The 20,585-nt window shown below is 49.4% G+C and overlaps 8 protein-coding genes across 8 annotated transcripts; 6 read left to right on the top strand and 2 right to left on the bottom strand.

Annotated features, from left to right (window-relative positions):
* The first annotated feature begins 53 nt into the window (after positions 1-53).
* On the top strand, positions 54-1,987 carry BKA55DRAFT_549984 (WD40-repeat-containing domain protein). The gene has a single exon (XM_046191243.1). It carries the CDS (start codon positions 243-245, stop codon positions 1,800-1,802), a length of 1,560 nt encoding a protein of 519 aa, XP_046056671.1. The 5' UTR covers positions 54-242; the 3' UTR covers positions 1,803-1,987.
* Positions 1,988-2,050: 63 nt separating this feature from the next.
* On the top strand, positions 2,051-4,073 carry BKA55DRAFT_549982 (cyclin-like protein). Its single transcript, XM_046191242.1, has 2 exons — positions 2,051-2,766; positions 2,879-4,073. Exons 1-2 carry the CDS (start codon positions 2,299-2,301, stop codon positions 3,740-3,742), a joined length of 1,332 nt encoding a protein of 443 aa, XP_046056670.1. The 5' UTR covers positions 2,051-2,298; the 3' UTR covers positions 3,743-4,073.
* Positions 4,074-5,729: 1,656 nt separating this feature from the next.
* On the top strand, positions 5,730-6,143 carry BKA55DRAFT_495574 (uncharacterized protein; the record flags this gene model as incomplete). Its single annotated transcript, XM_046186296.1, has 2 exons — positions 5,730-5,894; positions 5,949-6,143. The coding sequence occupies 2 exons, from the start codon at positions 5,730-5,732 to the stop codon at positions 6,141-6,143; spliced, it is 360 nt and encodes a 119-aa protein (XP_046056669.1).
* A 250-nt stretch (positions 6,144-6,393) lies between these two features.
* On the bottom strand, positions 6,394-7,861 carry BKA55DRAFT_498156 (Inosine/uridine-preferring nucleoside hydrolase domain-containing protein; the record flags this gene model as incomplete). The annotated part of the gene is made up of 4 exons (XM_046186521.1): positions 6,394-7,379; positions 7,440-7,609; positions 7,668-7,770; positions 7,822-7,861. The coding sequence occupies 4 exons, from the start codon at positions 7,859-7,861 to the stop codon at positions 6,394-6,396; spliced, it is 1,299 nt and encodes a 432-aa protein (XP_046056668.1).
* Positions 7,862-9,643: 1,782 nt separating this feature from the next.
* BKA55DRAFT_497279 (uncharacterized protein) lies at positions 9,644-10,846 on the top strand (the record flags this gene model as incomplete). Its single annotated transcript, XM_046186452.1, has 1 exon — positions 9,644-10,846. One exon carries the CDS (start codon positions 9,644-9,646, stop codon positions 10,844-10,846), a length of 1,203 nt encoding a protein of 400 aa, XP_046056667.1.
* Positions 10,847-14,964: 4,118 nt separating this feature from the next.
* Positions 14,965-16,191, top strand: BKA55DRAFT_532522 (uncharacterized protein; the record flags this gene model as incomplete). Its single annotated transcript, XM_046189353.1, has 1 exon — positions 14,965-16,191. One exon carries the CDS (start codon positions 14,965-14,967, stop codon positions 16,189-16,191), a length of 1,227 nt encoding a protein of 408 aa, XP_046056666.1.
* Positions 16,192-16,845: 654 nt separating this feature from the next.
* On the bottom strand, positions 16,846-17,451 carry BKA55DRAFT_532521 (uncharacterized protein; the record flags this gene model as incomplete). Its single annotated transcript, XM_046189352.1, has 1 exon — positions 16,846-17,451. The coding sequence occupies one exon, from the start codon at positions 17,449-17,451 to the stop codon at positions 16,846-16,848; it is 606 nt and encodes a 201-aa protein (XP_046056665.1).
* Positions 17,452-17,939: 488 nt separating this feature from the next.
* On the top strand, positions 17,940-19,633 carry BKA55DRAFT_658807 (uncharacterized protein; the record flags this gene model as incomplete). The annotated part of the gene is made up of 2 exons (XM_046197531.1): positions 17,940-17,953; positions 18,024-19,633. 2 exons carry the CDS (start codon positions 17,940-17,942, stop codon positions 19,510-19,512), a joined length of 1,503 nt encoding a protein of 500 aa, XP_046056664.1. The 3' UTR covers positions 19,513-19,633.
* Positions 19,634-20,585: the final 952 nt, after the last annotated feature.

Raw genomic sequence — 20,585 nt, 5'->3', positions numbered from 1 at the left:
CGAAATAAACTGCCGTCACACTTCAAGCTCCAAGCTCGCGTCTGGAAATTTCACGTCTACCAATCCAAGAGCGCGCGCAAAACGACGAGGCTACAACCACCATAGCATCAGCCTTCTATTGACAAAAGTCGATATCTCTATATTCGACTGTAGACGACCTATACAACGATAACCATAGTCAAACTCTTCACTGCTCATAAGCAAAGCTATCATTTATCCACGTTTGGCCACATCCAGCCAAGATGATGCACCCATCGCGGCAGGCGTACGTCGAGGACGCCGAGCCTCAAGGAATCGCACTGGAAGATGTCCCCGATGATCACGACTACGATATTCCCATGGGAGGAACAGGTGTTGCATCTGAAAAAGCTTCCGCTATTCTCAGCCAGTTCAATCGCAAACGCCTAGCAGCAACGATAGCTGTCCCTACCGATGACACCCGAGTCCGCGCAAAGCTTCGAGAGATGGGCGAACCGGTCACCCTATTCGGAGAAGCCCTTGTTGATCGTCGGGATCGATTACGAGAACTTCTCACAATCCAGGCAGAGATGACAGGGTTGGAAAATGGTGATATCACAATGGAAGACGCTGGAGACCAGGATCAAGAAGAGGAACAGGAGGAGGAGTTCTACTCAAGAGGTGGACCTGAACTTCTACAGGCGCGGTTAAAGCTTGCTGAGTACTCTTTGCCGCGGGCCAAGAAAAGGGTCCAGTTCCAAAAAGCCGAATCCACGATCCCTCTACGCACCCAGGTCAAGTTTCGCAAGCAAGTCAAGGAGAGATTACAGGCTTTTGAACTCCAAGGCAGTCAGACAGTTGGTGACCGTCATGTCAGCATGACTCGTATATCCCCCAACGGCGAGCTGGTCGCTGTAGGCAACTGGGGTGGGCAAGTCAAGCTGGTCGAAATACCAAGCTTGAACCAAAAGACAACCTTCCGCGGTCACACCAATAAGATTAGCGGCTTATCTTGGTTTCCTGGCTCTACCCTACCAGAGCACAATGTTTCACCTGATACTGTTAACCTGGCGTCAGGCGGTGCTGAGGGGTCTATTCACTTATGGTCTTTGAACCAAGATACACCCCTGTCCACACTCGAGGGACATTCACAGCGAGTGTGTCGTATCGAGTTCCATCCCTCTGGACGTTATCTAGCCTCTGCTTCCGAAGACACTTCATGGCGCCTCTGGGATGTCGAAACAACTGCAGAGGTACTCCTCCAAGAGGGTCACTCAAGGGGTGTCTACGCTGTCAGTTTTAATACTGATGGATCTTTACTCGCGAGTGCTGGCCTGGACAGCATAGGTAGAATCTGGGACTTGCGATCCGGGCGTACCGTTATGATCTTGGATGGACATCTTGATGGACATATTAAGCCTATCCATGCGCTGGACTGGAGCTCCGATGGACACAGGGTACTATCTGGCTCAGCTGATGGCTGGATCAAGTGTTGGGATGTTCGAAAGGTACAAAGGACAGGCGGTATTGGTGCGCACACCAGTGCTGTCTCTGATATGCGATGGTATAAAGGCCTTGACGATCCTCTCACTGGTGTTCCACCTGGTGTTGATGATAAGGGTGCGCAGCTACCTAAAAAGTCTGGCACTTTCTTCGTATCAAGCGGCTTTGACCGAAATGTCAAGATCTTCTCGGCAGACGATTGGACACTGGTGCAGACGCTCAGCGGCCACACAGGCCCGGTTGCCAGTGTCGACTATAGCAGGGACGGCAAGTGGATTGTCAGTGGAGGCCATGATCGCACAGTCAAATTATGGGGTCGCAATGATGGCGAGGGAATCTAGGGTATTGTTGAAGATGAATAGATATGGGTAAGATAAGACAAACAAAAGCTACCATGAGATACCCCAAAAACTTCATAATAATAGGTAGCCAGAATTAAATTAAAAAAACGAAGAATGAATAATCAACTCTCAATAGTCAACAATCATCCAAACGGGCCTTTTCCTATTCATCTAGAGTGGAGTTCCTATTGTTTCATCCGTTGAATTGAGTGCTACAACCACCCATTGGAGGATCATGTGCCCACCCACCCATGATTAGATAACGCTACCTAAATTGGGGTTCTAGTTTGTCGCCCCTGCTGTCAAACGCCAACTTCCTTAGATCAGGTTCCTTTGCTGTGCCGGCTAACTTGGACTTCGCATCACTTTCAACTTCACAACTCTACGTACGTTAATCATTGGTACCGCCATCTTTCAGACCGACGCAATCCTCTCCTACGAGTCATTGCCTTGTCAGCACTACAAGCATCGTTATTTCGATTTAAGAACACCGGCCATGGCGAGTATCGATCGCTACAGGCCTCCCAGGGAAGGGTATCAACCTCCGACCCTACCCACCAACTCTCGACCTGAGCGCGATTCGAGATCACGGTCTCCCCGGCGGCGCGATGCCGTTCCTCCAGCAGTTCCAACTCCTCCGCAACACTCAACACGGACGTCCCCCCCCCGACCTCAAGCCCGCCAACCCCAAGCATCACCAGCCCGGTCTAGTGCGCAAACTCCAGTAGCCGGTCTTAACCAATGGAACTTTACATCGGACGAGGTGCGAAGCACGCCTAGCATAGTCGAGGGTATTTCGCCGGCGGACGAGAGAATGCGCAGGGCCAAGGGTGTCAACTTCATCTACCAAGCGGGCGTCATGTTGGATCTTCCTCAGATTACGCTGTGGGTAGCTGGAGTATTCTTCCATCGCTTCTTCATGCGCTGCCACATGGTGCAAGAAAAAGGTGGAATTCATCATTATGTGAGTTCTCCCACCTGATCTTGCAGTTTCAACGCCTCTTTAGAGCAATAGAAGACTGCTCTTGACCGAGCAGCATGCAATTCTTTTCCATATGCTAACCTCTGCAATTAAGAACATCGCAGCAACAGCCCTCTTCCTAGCCAACAAGACCGAAGAGAACTGCCGCAAGACAAAAGACATCATTATCGCCGTAGCCAAAGTTGCACAAAAGAACGCGAAGCTCATTATTGACGAGCAGAGCAAAGAGTACTGGCGATGGCGAGACAGCATCCTCACATACGAAGAGGTTATGCTAGAACAGCTCACTTTCGATCTGATGGTCGACAACCCCTACCACCACTTATTCAAGTTGCTCGATCAGCTTGGAATAGTTCATAACAAGAATCTACGGCAAGCGGCCTGGGCTTTTTGCAATGATGCTTGCCTCACATCGATCCCTCTGTTGATAGGACCTCGAGATGTTGCCATCAGCGCCATCTTCTTTGCGAGCATACATGCGAATCAGCAAATCGAAGACATCAACGGCGAGCCCTGGTGGAAGCTCCTAAAGGGTGATGAGGTCCTTTGTTCTCAGGCTATCGAGGTGATGCGCCAGTTTTACACGGAGAATCCGCTTAGAAAGCAGAACCCGTCGCTGCCATCACCAGCTTTCCATCTCGAGAACACCAGAAAACGCGGTGATACTCTATTGAGCCAACCAGACACATTGTCGTCAACGACCGGCACTCCCTTGGATGTCGACCGAGCGAGTCGCAGCCCCGGTGTAAGCTCTAGAGTCAACGGTGCTGCTCAGGATGGTGAAGGGCGATACCCTGAGAGAGATGAGCGTTCTCAGCCACGGCCTGACGAGAACGGAAGACCACCCCGGTCACCACTCAAGCGAAGAGAGCCCGACGATGGCGAGGAACAGAGTGACAGAGCGGAGAAGCGAGCTAAGCTCTCAGAAGATGAAGAGGGAGAACTTGTTGAAGATTGATACCAAGGCTGCGGTTCGTATACAACACAATACAGCAATACAATATTTGTAGAGTACGGGACAGAGGCGTTATAGGTTTCCTTGAGCTCGTGAGTGACAACCGCTCGCGTGAGAAGGTCGATAGGTATTTACACATGGCAAAGGCTGGATCTGGTCGAGCAGGTAAACAATCGGGAGGACGCTCCCAGGATACGGCGTTTGGATGTAGGTAGTAGACGTGCTCTGCTACTGTACTCAGTTTTAGCTCATGATCGAGGATCTATTCTAGAGGAAATTGTTAGACAGCGGCAGACGACACCAATTCAAGTACATAATTGAAAAGAAGTCATGCATATTTCCTCGTATTTGTGGCCAAGAACAGCACTTGTATCTCCTGTACATTGACTGTATGTTCGCTTGTAGATACCTTTAGGGGTCAAGAACCACAAGTGGTCGCCGGTTGGTGTTGGTATGTTGAATTGGTCCTTAACTCCTTTTCCCACTTATCAGAAGTCTGTCAATTTTCCAGATCAAACACATTCACATGCACGTAGTCGTTCTCGTTCATTTTGAGTCTTTTTTTAATTGCTTTTGGGACATTTTGCACTACATCCTTCGGAGATGCCTATAAGAACTCTTTATGTGGTAGACCTTGACGAGCTTCCAATATCTAACACTTCTCTTCCTTTGAACCCATTTCATCATTACCCTCTCATTCTCGCCATGCACGCAGCTGCCTCACAGTCATTCCTCGTCCCCGACCCAAGTGCTCGCTTGCTGCCTGCACCGAACTGAACTGAACGCAGCAGAACCTCAGGCTCACTCAGAAATTCTGCCAATCAGTTCCACTCACCGCCTTTAGGCACCTCTATAAAATCTCGTCGCGTCCCGCTCAAGCTTCGCTTTTTCCTTTTCCTTTTCTCCTTAGCTCTCTTTGCCTTTTGGCTTAGATCAAGTGTAGTATCTGTTCTTTTCAGTTTAATCTCTGAAAGATGTCTAAGGACATCAATCGTGATTATTCCTATTTTTGGCTTTTGGGCAGTTTCCTCTGTGCTTGCACATGATTCTGCCCACAGTGTCCCTGGTATTACACTGCCTCCAGGTGACGCGAACATTACATGGGCTCGGTTTTTCATTGCTTGCTTGGGCTTGCCCTGGGTAGTGAAGAAGACATTCATGGGCCTGAAGTTCCGTAGATAAATAAGAACTCTATGTTTTGCTTTGGGTGTTAGCGCTCATTGGAAAATCAGGCTATCGGAAGAGAGAAGCTCAATAACGGTCTTTCGTTATGTTCGTATGGAGTGCCTCCACTGCTGAATGATGTTCCCATGCTCTTGATTATCCATCTCGCTTATGTAGAAGCAGCGCTCAAGTGTTGTTAGAAGCCATCATCCCCAGGTTTGATTTAGGGTAGTGTTTCTCGTCTATGGTGCTTCGCGATGCGAGCAAATGTGGCAGGCGGTAGTTGAATAGACCATATGTTTTCCGCTACCAATCATACACGTTATTCAACCGTCATCTTGCTTGTGCTGATTTCGTACAACTTTTGTTTTGGTTGCATTCTGCATGGCTTCTTAGGTGCCTAGGATGAAGCTTGACGTTCCCTCCGTGAAAAACAAAGTGTGCTTGCTCCTCGGAAGTAAAGTGGAGGAGCTTGAATCGACCAAATGGGAATGAGTGTACAGTAATAGAAAGACGCAAAATTCACATCAGGCATCGAAAACCATAACAAACTTCACATATCCGCCGCCAATAACTAAAATCACAACTTGTCGTGTGCTTTGGTCGTGGAAGCAGTCCCGATTAGGTCTAGCGCCTGTGTTCTGGAAGCTCCTCCAAAAAGTCCACCGCAGACACCCGCATTGACCGTCAGAACAGCTTCAAACTGATACCCACTGAGCGATCCCAGCAAGTCCCTTCAGCGCACTTCGACCTCTATAACTAGCCAATATCCTCCAAAGGAAACATTCAGCACTCAAGGGCGATTTTTTGAGGAGAGTCAGACGTCATGGCTACACTCGGTGGATATCTCAACAGTAGGACACCTCTCCCAAGCTCTACTACCTACCTCACCAGCTTGCTAATACAAATCACAGAGAAAGTCCTGATCGTTACAGCCGATTCGCGTATTCTTGTTGGAAATCTGGCAGCATGCGACCAAACAACTAATTTAGTACGTGCCCTTCTACCCATCATCCCGATACAAAAGCTCACAGCATGTGCCCAGGTCTTGAACAACGCCGTGGAACGAATCATCCGAACACCCGACGATCCTGAGCCTTCCGCTCAAGTACCTTTGGGTCTATACCTTGTCCGCGGTGACAACGTATGCTCTATTGGCCTCGTAGATGAGGCCCTCGACGACAGCATCAACTGGACAGAAGTCAAGGGTTCAGCAATCGGCGGCATAAAACATGTATAGACTACACACTCGAGACATCGGAAAGCGGTCCGCACTGCGATATTTTCTCTCGTATTATTCTGTTTGGGGTACAACATCCACGGCTGGAGGTTCGGGAATCTTCTGTCCCGCGGCATCGATAGGATCACAGGCGTTCGAGTTCAGGGAGTTTAGACAATTCATTTTGGCCTTCACCACGGTGTAGGCTTTCCACAGTTGGAGATAATTTTATTTGACTATTTAAGCTGACGCAAGATCGACAACCTAGATTCTATTCAAAGATGCGCTGCATGAGCACTTCCTTGAAGATGTCATGTCCAGGAGAATCAATCACACGGTTGAGACGGTTGCCCTTGAGAACACTCAGCCAGCCGTGGTCGTCACCAGGAACCTCATCGAGAGTCAAGATATGGGGGTCCTCATCAGGGTTTTCCGAGAGGGCGACTGCGGCTTCGGCAGGCTTCTTTCTGAATCTACGATCAACGACATGCATTCCATGTGTCCATTGACCGCTGGTCTCGACACGGATGTCCTCCAGTTTCTCGGGTGTCTTCCACTTGGGATCATCCCGAGTCAGCATATACCAGACCGTCAGAGGGTCGTGCAAAGAAAGACCGGGCTCGTTTTCATCTCCTTCCATATCCTCGATCTTGCTGAAAGATTTAGTGACAAAGTGTGACACCCACCGAGCAAGGGGGCTGCCAGCTTCGATATGAGCCTGGATGTTCTCCTTGAAGTAGTTCTTGCCAATCAAATGAGGGGTAGTAATATCGAGGGGGCAAAGTGTGAGCTTAAGCTGGCGGGAAAGTTTGGCTGGGTAAGCTCTCAAAGTTGAAAGCTCCTGGGGAATAGTCGGCATCGTGGAGCTCGGCTTGGGGGAGGTGAGTGCGTAAACCCGAGCAGCGGCGACAGCATCAGCGTAGCAGTTGAATTCAGCCACGGGAGTACAGTTTCCCTCAACATTTACCGCCCCGCCCATTACGACAAGCTCCTTCACGCGAAGAAAAGTCTCGGGATCTTCTGCGGCTGCTAAGGCAACATTGGTGAGAGGACCAACCGCAAGGATGGAGACGGTATCGACGGGGTTCTCTTTGAGGATTCGAAGAATCTCATGGTGAGAAGGCGCCTTGGACGGCGTGAAGTAAGGAGAATAGTCTCCGGCTTCATTGGCGCCATCACTGAAGATACCTTTCCAGGTTTCGGCGGGAGACAAATCAGGATGAGCCTCATGAACGTTATGCAAGCCATCGATGCCATCTACAGAAATCTACGTATTAGTGAAGGAAACGGAGTACCAAAGCAGCGTAGAAAACTTACGGAAGTAGTCCGCCATCAGCTCTTCGTCGCAAAGGGGATGATCAGGGCCAACAGCCACGATAGGCTTGTTTGCCTTCATGGCTCCAAAGCCTTCGGGCTTGCCAGTGGACTTCCTCCATTCGAGTTCTTTCTCAAGCACATGGAAGAGAGAAACAACATTTCGGAGACAGCTATCAAGGTTCTTAGTGTTGGTTCATGGTTATGAATGGAATTCAAATATATATTTACCTTTGCAGAGGGACATTACCGTATGTGACGGATACCATAAGAACCTCAAGTTCCTCTGGTTTGGCACTGAGTGCAAGAAGCAGAGCCAGGATATCATCGACACCTTGAAATATTAGAATTCAGGTAGTTAAGCCTCAAAGTGTATGACAATTACCTGGGTCGGTATCGATTATGATCTTCTGCTTGGGAGCCATTTTCGAATTTGGAGATTATGTCCTGAAAAACCAGTGGCGACTTAGATACGAGGAGGTCAAGTTTGTTCAACAAGTTTAAGTAAGTATAAAAGTCTAGAGGAATCTGATCAACCTCGACTTTATTCTCACAATTCTGTGACCCAGGAATCAAAATTCTCACTTGTAACTCAAAATGGAAACGTTGCAGGTTGAAAACAAGAGGATCGAAGTTCTTGTTCACACATGTTATGCCGATGAGCATTTCCCCTCCTTCGGTTTTGGGCAGGTGGGGTGTTAGTTTGCTGAGATAAGCTTTTCACACGAGCTATTGGTTATTCATTTGAGCGACATATGAATGGACATTGCTTCTATTGGGCTCCTGTTGCATTTGTACGATTACATATAAACTCGCCGTTCCTACACAGATGTCAGAGTTGGAATGCTTCCGAGATCCGAGCCTGACGCAGGGTAGTGCAGTTTGAGTTGCAGATGGCATGAAGTATGTGCAACCTCAAAAGTAACTCCGACAGCCAATCATATAACTCAGACGCCAGAGTTCAAAGCTTCGGGGATAACATCAAGAAAGTTTGATATATCCTCCAAGCAATTATCAGTGACTCATCTCATGATTAATTTGTACTTCCAGCTAAGTGTGCTAGTCCTACGAAACCTTTGTGTTCGCTTTAATTAGTCATTTGCTTAATCTTGAAGATCAGTCTCCCAGAAGCATATGATACATACGTGACCAGCAGTATGTTCAAGCTGGTACAGCGACTTGAACAAGGCAAGGGCCTTAGCAAACATCTGAATCGTGGCATACTAAGAAAATGGTATGTTGTGTGATTTTCTGTTTCTCATTTAGTAATGTTCATGCCTCGTGATAAAACCTCTCTCTCAGGATGAGGATCGAGACATGCTTTTAGTGGTAATTTTGAAGGCTTCGCGATATCTGTTCACTCCCTGAACAAACAGCTGTGATGAGCCAATCCCAGGCCTAATATGCCCTGAAGACACTGGAACCCCTGGCTTTGTAATGGGCGGCCCCGCTGTTATACCCATGGATAGTCTTCGTCTCATCAACCTCTCCGTAAAAGTACAGTGGCTGCATCAGTTTCGATCCAAATCTCTCCAGCTAAAGTACCTCCTCACCATAATCCGCCCATGGGCTACCTTTCCTCCCCACTCCGAAACCCCAAGCTCCCCACTACCTTGGCGTCGGGTGCTTTCTGTCCAAACATTGCTCTATCTCCCCTGCGGTGGGAACCAATTCAGTCAATCCCGCGACCCTTCCTCGCCTCAGGTAGCCCAAAAACGACTGGTTGACTGACTTCAAGCCACCTGGTGTCTTCTCCTTCTGTGTGATTTGCGCCAGACTCATCAGTCTTCTTCTGAACCGGCTTCCGTCATTTCTCACCCCTTTCCTCATCTATTCCATCATCAATTTTTTCTTTTCCCTTTCTTTTATCCCCTTAACTCTTCGTCTACGGCCATCGACGCTCTCACGGCTCGGCGATTGGCTTATTGCTTAGGACAATCTGGCCTTATAATTGCGACAGCTTAGCTGCCCCTGCGTCGCTCGTCCTCACAGTCACGCCTCGTCCACAACTTATTTTTGTACACAGCCATTGCTTCCACCCGCCTTGGTTCGTTGGACAAAAGCGGCCAATTGTCGTTAACCGACCGACGTACTCGAGTTCGCACGCCTGTTTCGCTTAACTTCGGATCGAACCACGATCTTCATCTCGAAGCTCGAAACACCCATCTTAAGCACAACACTCAGAACACCATATCACGGCGGACAACATGGGCTACCTCTCCACCATCGCAGGCTACGCCATCCTCATTGGCTTTGGCTACGCCATCTACCAATTATCTCAAGGCCAGAGAGCTCGAAATCAACCACGGGCTCAAATCAAGCCGGCCAAGAGCTCGCAGGCGGAGACTCGCAAGGAGGACCGCAAGAAGAAGCAGCGCCAGGAGGCCTTCGCATCAGAGGCACAGGAGACTTCCAAGAAACCCAAGGCTGAACCAGAGACCAGTGCTTGGACGAGTAATGCTAAGGACAAGGACGACAATGTTGACAACCGCGAATTTGCGCGACAACTGGCAAAGGCCAAGGAGGGCACCAAGTTTGCAGCCAAATCTGATGCTGGCAAGCAGCGAGAGAAGTCTGTCAAGCAATCTCGCGCCAACAAGGTGGCCGGTGCCGCCGAGGAGAAGGAGTCGGCTCCTTCATCTACTACTGGTGCCGACGCCGACGATGATCAGTCTTCTGTAACCTCGCCTGAGGTCGGACCCGCCGTCGCAGTCGCAGGCGATGTCTCCGACATGCTCGAAGCCGCTCCGGCTCGCACAACCGTTCTTCGTCTGACCGACACCGAACCCAAAAAGCAGAACAAGAAGACACCCAAGGCCGAGGCTCCTGTTGAGACCAAGAAGCAGCGCCAGAACCGTAAGAAGGCCGAGGCGGCCAAGGCTGCTCGTGAGGAGTCTGAGAAGGAGCGAAAGGTTCTCGAGGAGAAGCAACGCCGCGCCGCTCGCATTGCCGAGAACCGTACCGCTAAGGACGGCTCCCAGTTCACTGCTGCCCAGAACAAGTCATCAGCTTGGAAGGAGGGAGCTCCCAAGGCCCCCGAAGCTGCCCAGACGAATGGCTTTCATCAGCCCCTCGACACATACGAGAAAGCCCCTGCTTCTGCAGTCAATGCCCCCAAGAGCACTGACAGCAAGTGGATCAAGTCTCTACCTTCTGAAGAGGAACAGATTCAGCTCCTCCAGAACGACGATGACTGGAGCACTGTCAAGACTAAGTCTAAGAAGGGTGCTAAGAATGCTACTTCAGCTGGATCTGGCGACGAGGCTGCGGCCCGCCCCGCCGTCCAGCCCAAGCAACCCACAGGACCCAACAAGGCTTCTCAGCCTTCCCAGTCATTTGGATCTTTCTCTGCATTGACCAGTAAGGACGACGCTGCTGAGGAAGAGCAGGAGGAAGAGTGGGATGTTTAAGCAGAGCAGGTCCCAGATGGATGCATCACGTGTCTTTGAGGCATGACATTACAATTTCCTTGTCACTTGTCTGTAACTTGACTATTTCTTTTCCATCAACGATTCTCTGCGACGATTTGGATCAAGAGGCAGTCTGCCGTCCGAACACTTGCTAAGACGTTGGTGGGGTGCGACAGCACAAGCGTTTGCGGTTGGGAGTTCAGGGTTTATGGCCAAATTTCGACGAGGCGAGGCTGGCCATTCCAGAGGTCGCCATCGAAAGAAAAGCCGACGGACACAGTTCACATTTATGGACAAAAAGCAAGAGTTCATGTTAGCCGCGGAATAAAGAAAAGGCCCGCGGCCAATGACTGCATTGGCGAATAATGCAATGTGTGTATTTGAAAGGAAATTGGGAAGTGTATTGATAGTCGATTCGATTTGTTTGCGACAGTTTGTCCGCCCAAATAAGAAGCCAAATGAAGTATAATTAGTCATGACTGAAGCCTTGGACATGGTGTCTAGATTGAGTCAGGTTCATGTGTTCCTTGCCAACTCTTGACGATCTCCGATAGAACTCGATAAACCTTCTGTAAATCCCTTGCTGTAAGTTAAGGCAAGGGAAACTAGCCTAGGAATTTCGAAATGCACTGAGCTGGAGCATTAAATGGAGAGATGAAGCATGAGTTGAATTGCATGTCACAACATGTACAGTATGGAGTAGTCGTGGCAAGAGGAATGCAGAATGCAAGGCGCTTCTTGAACAAGAGAAGGTCAAGGCAAGGGGTCTAAGCCTGGATTGAATAGTTTACATTAAGTCCAAGTCAGTCGATGGTAGTGAGAATGACATTCCCTTCGACACAAGCATGCCTTTTTCTGATTTCACGAATGCTGTTATTTTGTTCACCGCTCCATGCGGCCCATGATACATGATACATGTTGCAGCGTGCAGACTGCATAGTGCAGTGTGCAGTGTGCAGTGTCGGATGGTTCTGGGCATGGATGCAAGAACGGGATTGGGTAGCCGTAGATGTGCATTAGAATGACCAGGGGCTAGTCACTGACTGGTATTGACCACAGGGCAATCCAGACCCGGACCGTCGCATCTTATGTTAGTAGATAGTATTATGTAGTATCAGTAAGTGAGCATGATTCCTGTATGTTATGGTGTTCAATGTGGTGAGAGAATTGGGTGTGAATCGAATCTTGCCGTGATAGGTCTGGTTCGTGTTCGGAGATGCCAAGCCGGGTGGAGAGGGAAAAACGCGAGAATTGGGCCGAAGAACGAGGAAGAGAAAGAGGGGGCCGAGCCGGAAGACGGAAGCGGGATGCGGGGGCATGAGCTGCAGTTGCGGGATGGAAAAGTATCCATGACGAAAGACAAGAGAAAACGCTGGAAGAACCGGCAACTCTGGGGATATTTGAGTTATTTACGTGGCAGATATCACGCCTGTTCCATAGTGTTGGCACTACTTGATGCCAGGCGTTTCCTTAAATGACAGGATCAGGTAACGTAAGTAGTTAAACGTATTTTGTTTAATTATGATTGAACTGCAATTGTTACTGTAACAAAGACGTCGTATAGATCTACTATTAGTTTAGTGCCGTAGGTATTGACATGGTTAACCGAGTCTTGAGTGGGAGAGACAGTTGCTATCTGAGAGTGGACCAGCCATAGAGAACCAGCCTCGAGAACGATGTCTGGCATGATATGAAATGCGCGGTGAAGAACCAAAGACGTCACTATTATTTAGTTCAACTCTATGAGCCTATGTTACATTGCTCGGCGTAAAAGTTAGAACATGGCGTAGTTTGTTTTTATCGTGCAACGGCGACTTGGCGGTTGAGAGTTTCGTGCGTTGCTTCAAGTTATCAGCTAAAACAAACAAAATGGGAGATCCCGTCTGAGACCGGATGTTACATTGGGACATTTATAGACTGATTATGATAGACAATGATGGCATCAAAGGTAGCATCGACAAGAGATTAGGCTTGTGGTAAACAATTCTGCTCAGTCTGCTGGACCTGGTGTCATGATTCGGCCCTCAACTCGATAGACATTATCCGTCCAAGCCATTGATGAGCTCTACTGCCTCTAATGCTGATGCCGAGAACAACTCCTCTCTCTCAATTCCCCAATCATTCTAACAGCCCAACCCCCTGCACTGAAGAAGTCTCAGATGGTCCAGGCCGCTGCACCCGCTCACTCGATCCATGCCCATGCCCATCCATTGGCACCCCACCCAGCTCCGACCAAGCGGGGGATTAGCAGTGGAGGACCTCGACGCTTGGTACCTGGATCATTGGTGGACTTGTGCAAATGTTGGAGGTCCCTTGTGTCTTTGCCCCCTGCACGTTCGGTGGTGATACATGTGGTATTTGATGAGATGGGTGCGCCTCTTTTTTTCGATGCAGAAACAGAAACAACTGGAAAGGCAAATATACGGTAAAAGGGTTTATCCTGGAGACTTTTATCAATGCATTGAGCTTATTATGTATGGCATTGTTTTTCTGATCTTCATTGAGTTGCAAACGTTGTCGTCTTGGCTCGGTTAACGATGCCAACACAACTACGATACTCTCCATTTCCCCCTGGATCTTTAATTAAGAACCTGCCCCCCATTATCGTCGACTAAATCCTTGACTTTTACCGCAAAGAACTGTAGCGTGCTGCAGCTGTGGCCTTTCTGCAGCTACCTACCTCATCTATTCATCTGCATACAGCCGACCTGCGCCATTTCTAGCTGTCGTCGATGCTGTATCCGTCCGTATTATCGTACCTCGTTTATGGTCGGTCTAGGACTTGGTTACTATAGCACCTCTTTAGCCCATCACCGCCGCCACCAAAAAAGAACCCTTGTCTCTTGTCCTCCTACCAACCTACTCATTATCCGATCCTGTACGGACCTACCCAGTAACTGAGCGACCTGACCTGACGGGCCGCGACAACAGCAGTCGTCATAAACCCTGCGTTACCCACAAATATATGAGATTGGGAATCTTCCTTCCTAGCTCTGGCTCCCTCAGACCGTATCTTACTCTCTAGTTATTCATATCTCGTTATCTCGTTATACGGTCGACCCATTCCGTTTTCCATCTCAGCCTCTCTACTAACCCGCACTATCATCTCTGCCCTGCCCATTGAGTGCCCTGTGCAAACCCCTAGACAAAAACCCAGTGACCCCCCCGTTTTATCTACATACAGCGTCTAGTGCCCGCCGCACCTCTCTGTGAAACGTCGTCTCGCGCCCCTTTATCACCCACAATACCCTTGGTGGTTTGGTCGATCACTCCCCTAAAACAGAGGGACAAAGGAAAAAGGAACGATTTCCAGGACTAGCTGTCACTTGTCTTGGTTGACAGAATCGCATTCTCATCCTTTCACATTCCTGTCCTTCAACTTTTAGGACCAAAGGGGTCCTTTCCAAGGGGGACTCGTTAGCCAAGTTTGCGTCTCTCGGTCGCTGTGATCGGCAGAGGACCAGAGAACCAGAGGAATAAGCCCCAAACAGTCAACGTCTCCGGTCGCCCAGGAACGCCTCTTACGAACTTAACCTCCAACGACCGGCCTCTTTGGTTTCAGCTTTACGGCCACCTTCAAGCAAAGACAGAGCTTTTCTACTTTTACATACCTACATTCTTTACCTTTTGGCCATTGCGTTGCGCTACATTGCAATCTATTCCTCTTTGCGGACCGTTCTGGCCACTGCTGGCGTTGGCCTAGTCAGTACAGGCGTCGCACCTCTTTCGCCCAAAAAAAAAAACGACCACCATCTCATCAGGTCCAATCTCATTTACACCGAGCCTCGCCCTCATCAATTCTTGCTTTTGGCCTTGTTTGTTTTCCTTCTCAATTCAATTTCCACTTCTGTTCTTTGCACTGTCACTTACCCCTTCGGCATCGGCATCTGCTTCGACTTCGATTATCAATCTGCTCATTCTTGGGCTGGACCCCTTTCTCTCCGCTCCCTTGCCTTATGTCTCTGTGTCTTTTGGTGTAGCATTGTCTTCCTTTGTCCATTATTACCTTCATATAATCGTGCTCGTCGTTTCATACGCATTATCTCAATTGAAAGCCAACCAAGCGAAGCGATTCTTATGCCCGGTACACTGTATACAAAGCGACGACCACCACCAACATGTCTCTTCCCGTTGCAATTCAGTCCGCCGTCTTCTATATCCTTGCTTGCACACCATGCGCCAAAGTCCGACATCGACAAAAGGTTCGCGAGCAGTCGCGGAGGGAGCGTGAGGAGAAGGCGAAGGTAGTGGGCGAGCAACCAGATGTATACCAACATCCTTCACCATTCAACACAAATCCGTATTGGCAGGAGGAGATTAGCATGGGGCCATCTTTGCCACAAAAGAAATCTGCCAGCAAGAATTCCAGTCAGCGTGGCCTTACAAGTCAGGGCGGCGAGAGCAGTGCATTCAGCGTATCTGAGCAGACACATCAAGGGGGGAGCCGTATCAACTTTGGCGGTAGTAATTCCGTCATCGCCGAAGACGACAATCTTTCCGACGATTGGAACCGGCGGCATGGATATCAACGAGAGGACGAGGAGCTATGGGGCCAATGGGGTGGCCAAAAGTTCAAGGACGCTATATCAAAAGCACGAGATTCTGCTGGACGATTAATCGAGTCTACACTCGGACTCGAGAAGGAAGTAACAGAGCAACAACGGCACGACTTTTACTTTCCGAAGAACCCTCCCATCAACGAATACCACCCTCCTGTCGTCAGCAGCAAGATCCCTTCGCGAAACGCCCACCAATGGATGTTGCAACCTCCGCCACCAGCCAAGATCATGGAAGGCAAGGTGCCTGTTAGCCGGGCTGGGAGCTCAGGGAGCAAATCGAGCGGCAGGACATTGGTTGGAGATGATATGCAACTTGGTCGCCTTGTCCACGAGAAGCTGGTCATGGAGAAGTTGAAGAAGGAAAACAGCAATCCTACCGAAACCGAACTCATCGAATCCCTCTTCCTCAACCGCACTAACCAATCTCTCTCTATCCACCGAACTCGAAGCCTTTCATTCGACACATCAGACGACTCGCTCGATAGTGGCTTCGCCAAGCGAAAGACGCGCCTACGACCAGTTGCCGCTCCGCCAGGTTACGATTCTTCTGATGATTCAGATTCTGACACGCCCATTCCATTCTCGCAAAGTGCTATGAGCCTGGGAACCCGCCGAACACCCTCGAGCGCGGGTCATGTCGCGCAACGACCGAAGCTTGAGACCATCATGAGCACAAGGTCGGCCACTGCCACTCGAATGTCCTCCAAGCGGTCCAAGCGACAAAAGTCTACTCGATCGAAGAGGCTTTCAGGTGCTGCCTCCCCTGTTGGTGACGACACCGACTGAGTCTGTGTCGGATTTGCGTGAAACAAACGCTTAAGCCACAGTGCATAAGATGTGGCAACCCCTGCGTCCTCGTTACCTCCACATAAGACCGTTTCACTCTGCCACGTACCTCTTTGCGGTCTTGTCTCTTCCCCGTTTCACATGTCTTTGATCTCCTTTAGCATCGTCGTCTTCACCGTCTTCTCGGGTACATTGTTTCAGCTCGGTTTTCTCTTGTTTATAAGCATTTATATGGGATCGGTTTTGGTTTAGCATTGGGCGGCATAGCACTTGGGCGCTGGAGTAGGTTATATGATTTATCTTTTCTTTGTCTTGATTTTTGAAGCACCAAAAAGGCCGGCGATGCGTGCTTTTCAACTGTCGAATGACGTCTAAATAACACTGCGGCTACACTATGCAGCCTTAAAAGCAGAAGTCCTCAGCAAGACAGCAGCTGAGATCGAAAAATAGCAAAATTGGTTTAAAAACCCTCCTCCCTTGTCTGTGACCTGTGACCTATGACTAGGTAGTAGTGTAGGCTGAACCAATTTGACCATTTCGCGTGATTGAACAATTATGCGCATCGGTATACTATTGGGTATCATACCGTGATGTCTTTCCATCTCCCAAACGCCAGCTATGCAGTATTCTTTGTCTTTCTCTCGTCCCACGACCTCACAGGTGCATGCCTCCTTCATCATCCTCTGTACCTAGGTCTCGCATTCGCTCCTCTAGTGCCCTGCGAAGCTGCTCATCACTCAAACTTCCACCTTCAGGTCGACCAGCCTGACGATCCATCTGTACCTCGCCGTTTCGAATTGTCCCTGTTTGAAAGGTCCCATCGTTCCATGCATTGTGTCGATTCTCGTTGTCCGATGCCGCGGTACCAGCTTGTGTATCTCCATTGACAGCGGCCGCGTCTTCATCGTTCTTACTTGTTGCCTCATCCCGGTTCTGGAATTCCGTCCAGCTGAGTCCACGCTCTTCCACCTCTGCACGGATTAGAGCTATGCGCTCGGCCATACGGTCGATAACTTGTTCATTCTCGCGAATAGCATCAATGCAGTCCTGGTCGGGGCCCGAAGTTTCACCAGATGGCGTGGTCTCTGTGCCCTCTGCAAATGGCTTGAGCTGGTCGTTGGAGTACTGTAGATGGGCGATCGAATTGCGGATTTCGAGGACTTTGAGGTGCAGCATGCCCACCGAGAGGTCCTTGAGGGCAGCGGCGAACCGTGCGGGGGCGATGGGCGTGGTGTCGGCGGATGTGGACGTGGAAGACATGATCAAAGATGCCGAGAGCTGCGTGAGGCGGACAGCAGATATAGTCACGATTCTGTGAACAGGCAGAGAGCCCAGGTGTAGTTGGAGATATGATATGGATGCAATAGGGAGTTTGGAGAAGACCGCGGGGCAGTTGAATGTAATGGTGGGGTCCAGGCTGCTAAACGTCCCGCGTAGTGCGGTACGTACCTCATGGTAGGCGATCCTTGACATCCATATGCTGTGTCCAAAATTATCGGCCTCATGCGTCGAAGATTAATTCATGCACTAAGAGACACCATCATACCATCGACTGTTCCCCTCACCGTGGCTGCTGTGGTTTTGTTCGAGCCAGCGGCTCTCTAGGGCGCATCTTGCGCATTCAATCGTTCATTCACAATGAGTCTATTCTCCTGTCCAAATTCCTCGCGGGTACTGCTGAGGTCTGCTCTTCAAAGAGCAGTATCAAAAGCATCATCCTCTGCGGCCCAGCCGTTTGCGCCAACCCGATGGATTTCAAGCTGTGCGTCCAGAAATCGAAGCGGCCTTCTACCGTCGACCACCAATTGTCGAAGTGCCGTTCTTGGGAGCAGCCATACCTCATACGAGACTCGACGAACGATATTCTTCGATAAGACGATCCGAAACTATGAGGACTTGCCGAGAGACTACCGGGACCAAGTCGGTCTGCAATTCAGAAGCAAGGACTTGACCGACGCAGAGGTTGTGAAAGCGTTCGGAAAGGGCATCAACACAAAGAGAGCGAATCAACTGCTGCGTATTCTCCACGGACGCCGTGTTGCTGGCACTCTCGAAGATCCAGCCTTTGCGGTTCATACATCTTCATACACCAAGAGTCAGATTTCCAAGGGTCTCGAGTACCTACGAAAGTCAGTGAAGGTTGATGAAGTGCTGAACGCAGGCCTCCGGGCTGAGGATGAGCTTGCACAACTTGAAGCGGAGAAGGAAGCAGCAAAGAAGCCGAAGCAAGCTCCCAAGAAGAAGAACGAGGCCGAAACCGAAACCGAAGAACCACCCGCTCCAGTTTATAAACCAGATCCCGTCTATGGCCATAGCAAACTTGACGAAATCCGAGCTCAGAATGTCGCTAAGCGGAAGGCGAAGGAAGCCCTCGAGGCAGAAGCACGAAAGGCGGTCGAGGCGAAAGGAGAGGTGAACTCTGGCACTCTGGCTAATCTCGACCACAAGGCAGAGAGACAGATTGCCAACCCCAAGATTGCTGAGTACTATAAGAAGGCACAGTCTGATCTGGAAGCCCCTGTAGAACTCAAGACTTGGGAACGTGTTCTTCCCTCCGCTACTCTCGTTGCTCTTGTTGTTGGCTTCCTAGCTGCTGTAAGCACCGTTTATGAAGAGCCTGCTCCTCGGTACCGTGTCTTCCCCGATATTTCTACTGCTCATGCGACGCTGGGGACCATTGCTGCTGTCAATGTGCTTGTCTGGGCAGCATGGAAGGCTCCTCCTCTGTGGAAGTTACTCAATCGCTACATGATCATCGCCGTCGGTGCCGTCAAGCCCGTCTCCATGTTCACTGCACCCTTTTCTCACCAGTATTTTAGCCACCTGCTCATGAACATGGTTCCCCTCTTTCTTGTTGGATCTGCACTACATGAGGATATTGGTCGAGCGAATTTACTTACCCTCTATGTGGGATGCGGTGCAGTTGGCTTTGTGGGCAGTGTGGCTACCTATGCTATGCGAGGTATGCTAGGCGTTACCACTCTGGGTGCCTCAGCAGCAACTCTGGGTGTTTGCGCTGCATACTTCTGGGAGCATCGTCTTGATGGCTATAGATTCTTTGGACTACCGCAGGATGGTGTCCCGGGCATCATTTTCCTGGCACTCATATGCGTGCCTCAACTTGCTGCCTTTGGAAAGACGGTCAAGTTGAAGATTGACATTGCATCGCACTTGTGCGGTATTGTGAGCGGTATTCTCGGCATGGAGCTGATCAACCGAACAAGAGGTGAGTGGGAGAAAAAGACAATTGATGTGGCTGGTACTCCAGTCCGAACTGCACGATTGCCTCGACCTGATGAGTCGGTTGAGGGATCTAACTAAGACGAGATGAATTGTACGGATGAATGTACTATATTATTTTTTGCATACTTGACATACTAGATTTGAATGTATTATTGGGCTGAATCTCTGCTTATAAGATTTGGCATGATGTGGAATGCCGTGTTGTGTCACTTCGTGGTACCTAGTCGATTTATTCGCGCTAAGCTGAAACTAGGATATGGCGCTTATCGCGTCTAGCAAATCTGCACGGAAGCGTGCCAGTCCCCACTTGTGGATGTCGATGGGGTTCAAGGTTCAGGGCCCAAGCCAAGTGGACTGTCTCTCTAGCAACCGATGGAGGATTAAATTGTTTGGTCTGTTGTTACTGTGAATGGAACTTCCCGTGCCTTCTGTTGTAATTCGGTCCGGAGTGTGCTGGAAGCACCAATGCCCCAAAATGTATGTATTGTCTGTTTGCCTTCGTTGCTTGCATGCATGTTGCCCTGTTAGTCACCTGCAGGCGATTTAGTCAAACTGGTCTTACCTTTGATGAGAGGCAATCACCTTGGAACTATTTATGACACCCCTCTTTCCTTCAGCTTAGGCCCAGAAGAATGAAACTCCTTCTAAACGATCAACGAGGTATGTTGTTTCAAGATACCTGACGTGCTTATGGCTCGCTCATACGGAGAGTGTCTAGGGGAGGCAAGAAAATTTAAGATCTCCATCCTAAGGGATGAAAAGACTTAGGTAAGTTTAGTATATCTTAGTGGGCCTCTAGACCAGTTAATTTTGCCATCCTGGTTTACGGTCACAAGTTTTCTTGCTCCCTGAGGAGTATATATATGGTTTATCGAGATATTTCGTTGGCTAGCATAACACAGCACATGACCGAAAACCCCAGGAACCGACCTGAGGTATTATGATGGGCGAAACATCTAGATTAACTCTTCAAGTATTTACATTCAGAGACATTAGCAAATACAGCAGTTGAACCAGTTTCGTCAGAAAGTCACTATTTGCGTCACAGGTAGTCGGGTTTACACATGACGGTCAATTTCGATGTGAGTGGCAGACAGTGGCGCAAATTACATATATGGAGAGAAACGCTTTAGCCGATTTGGGAAATCACT

The sequence above is a fragment of the Fusarium redolens genome (genome assembly GCF_020744475.1).
Source record: "Fusarium redolens strain MPI-CAGE-AT-0023 chromosome Unknown BKA55scaffold_1, whole genome shotgun sequence".
Taxonomy (NCBI): domain Eukaryota; kingdom Fungi; phylum Ascomycota; class Sordariomycetes; order Hypocreales; family Nectriaceae; genus Fusarium; species Fusarium redolens.
This window is presented reverse-complemented; position numbering and strand designations above follow the sequence as displayed.

Excerpts from the sequence above, each read along its gene's own strand:
- BKA55DRAFT_549984 (XM_046191243.1), top strand. The coding sequence starts at position 243 with ATGATGCACCCATCGCGGCAGGCGTACGTCGAGGACGCCGAGCCTCAA.
- BKA55DRAFT_549982 (XM_046191242.1), top strand. The coding sequence starts at position 2,299 with ATGGCGAGTATCGATCGCTACAGGCCTCCCAGGGAAGGGTATCAACCT. Across the intron at positions 2,767-2,878 it reads AAGGTGGAATTCATCATTAT|AACATCGCAGCAACAGCCCT; the intron begins GTGAGTTCTCCC and ends TCTGCAATTAAG.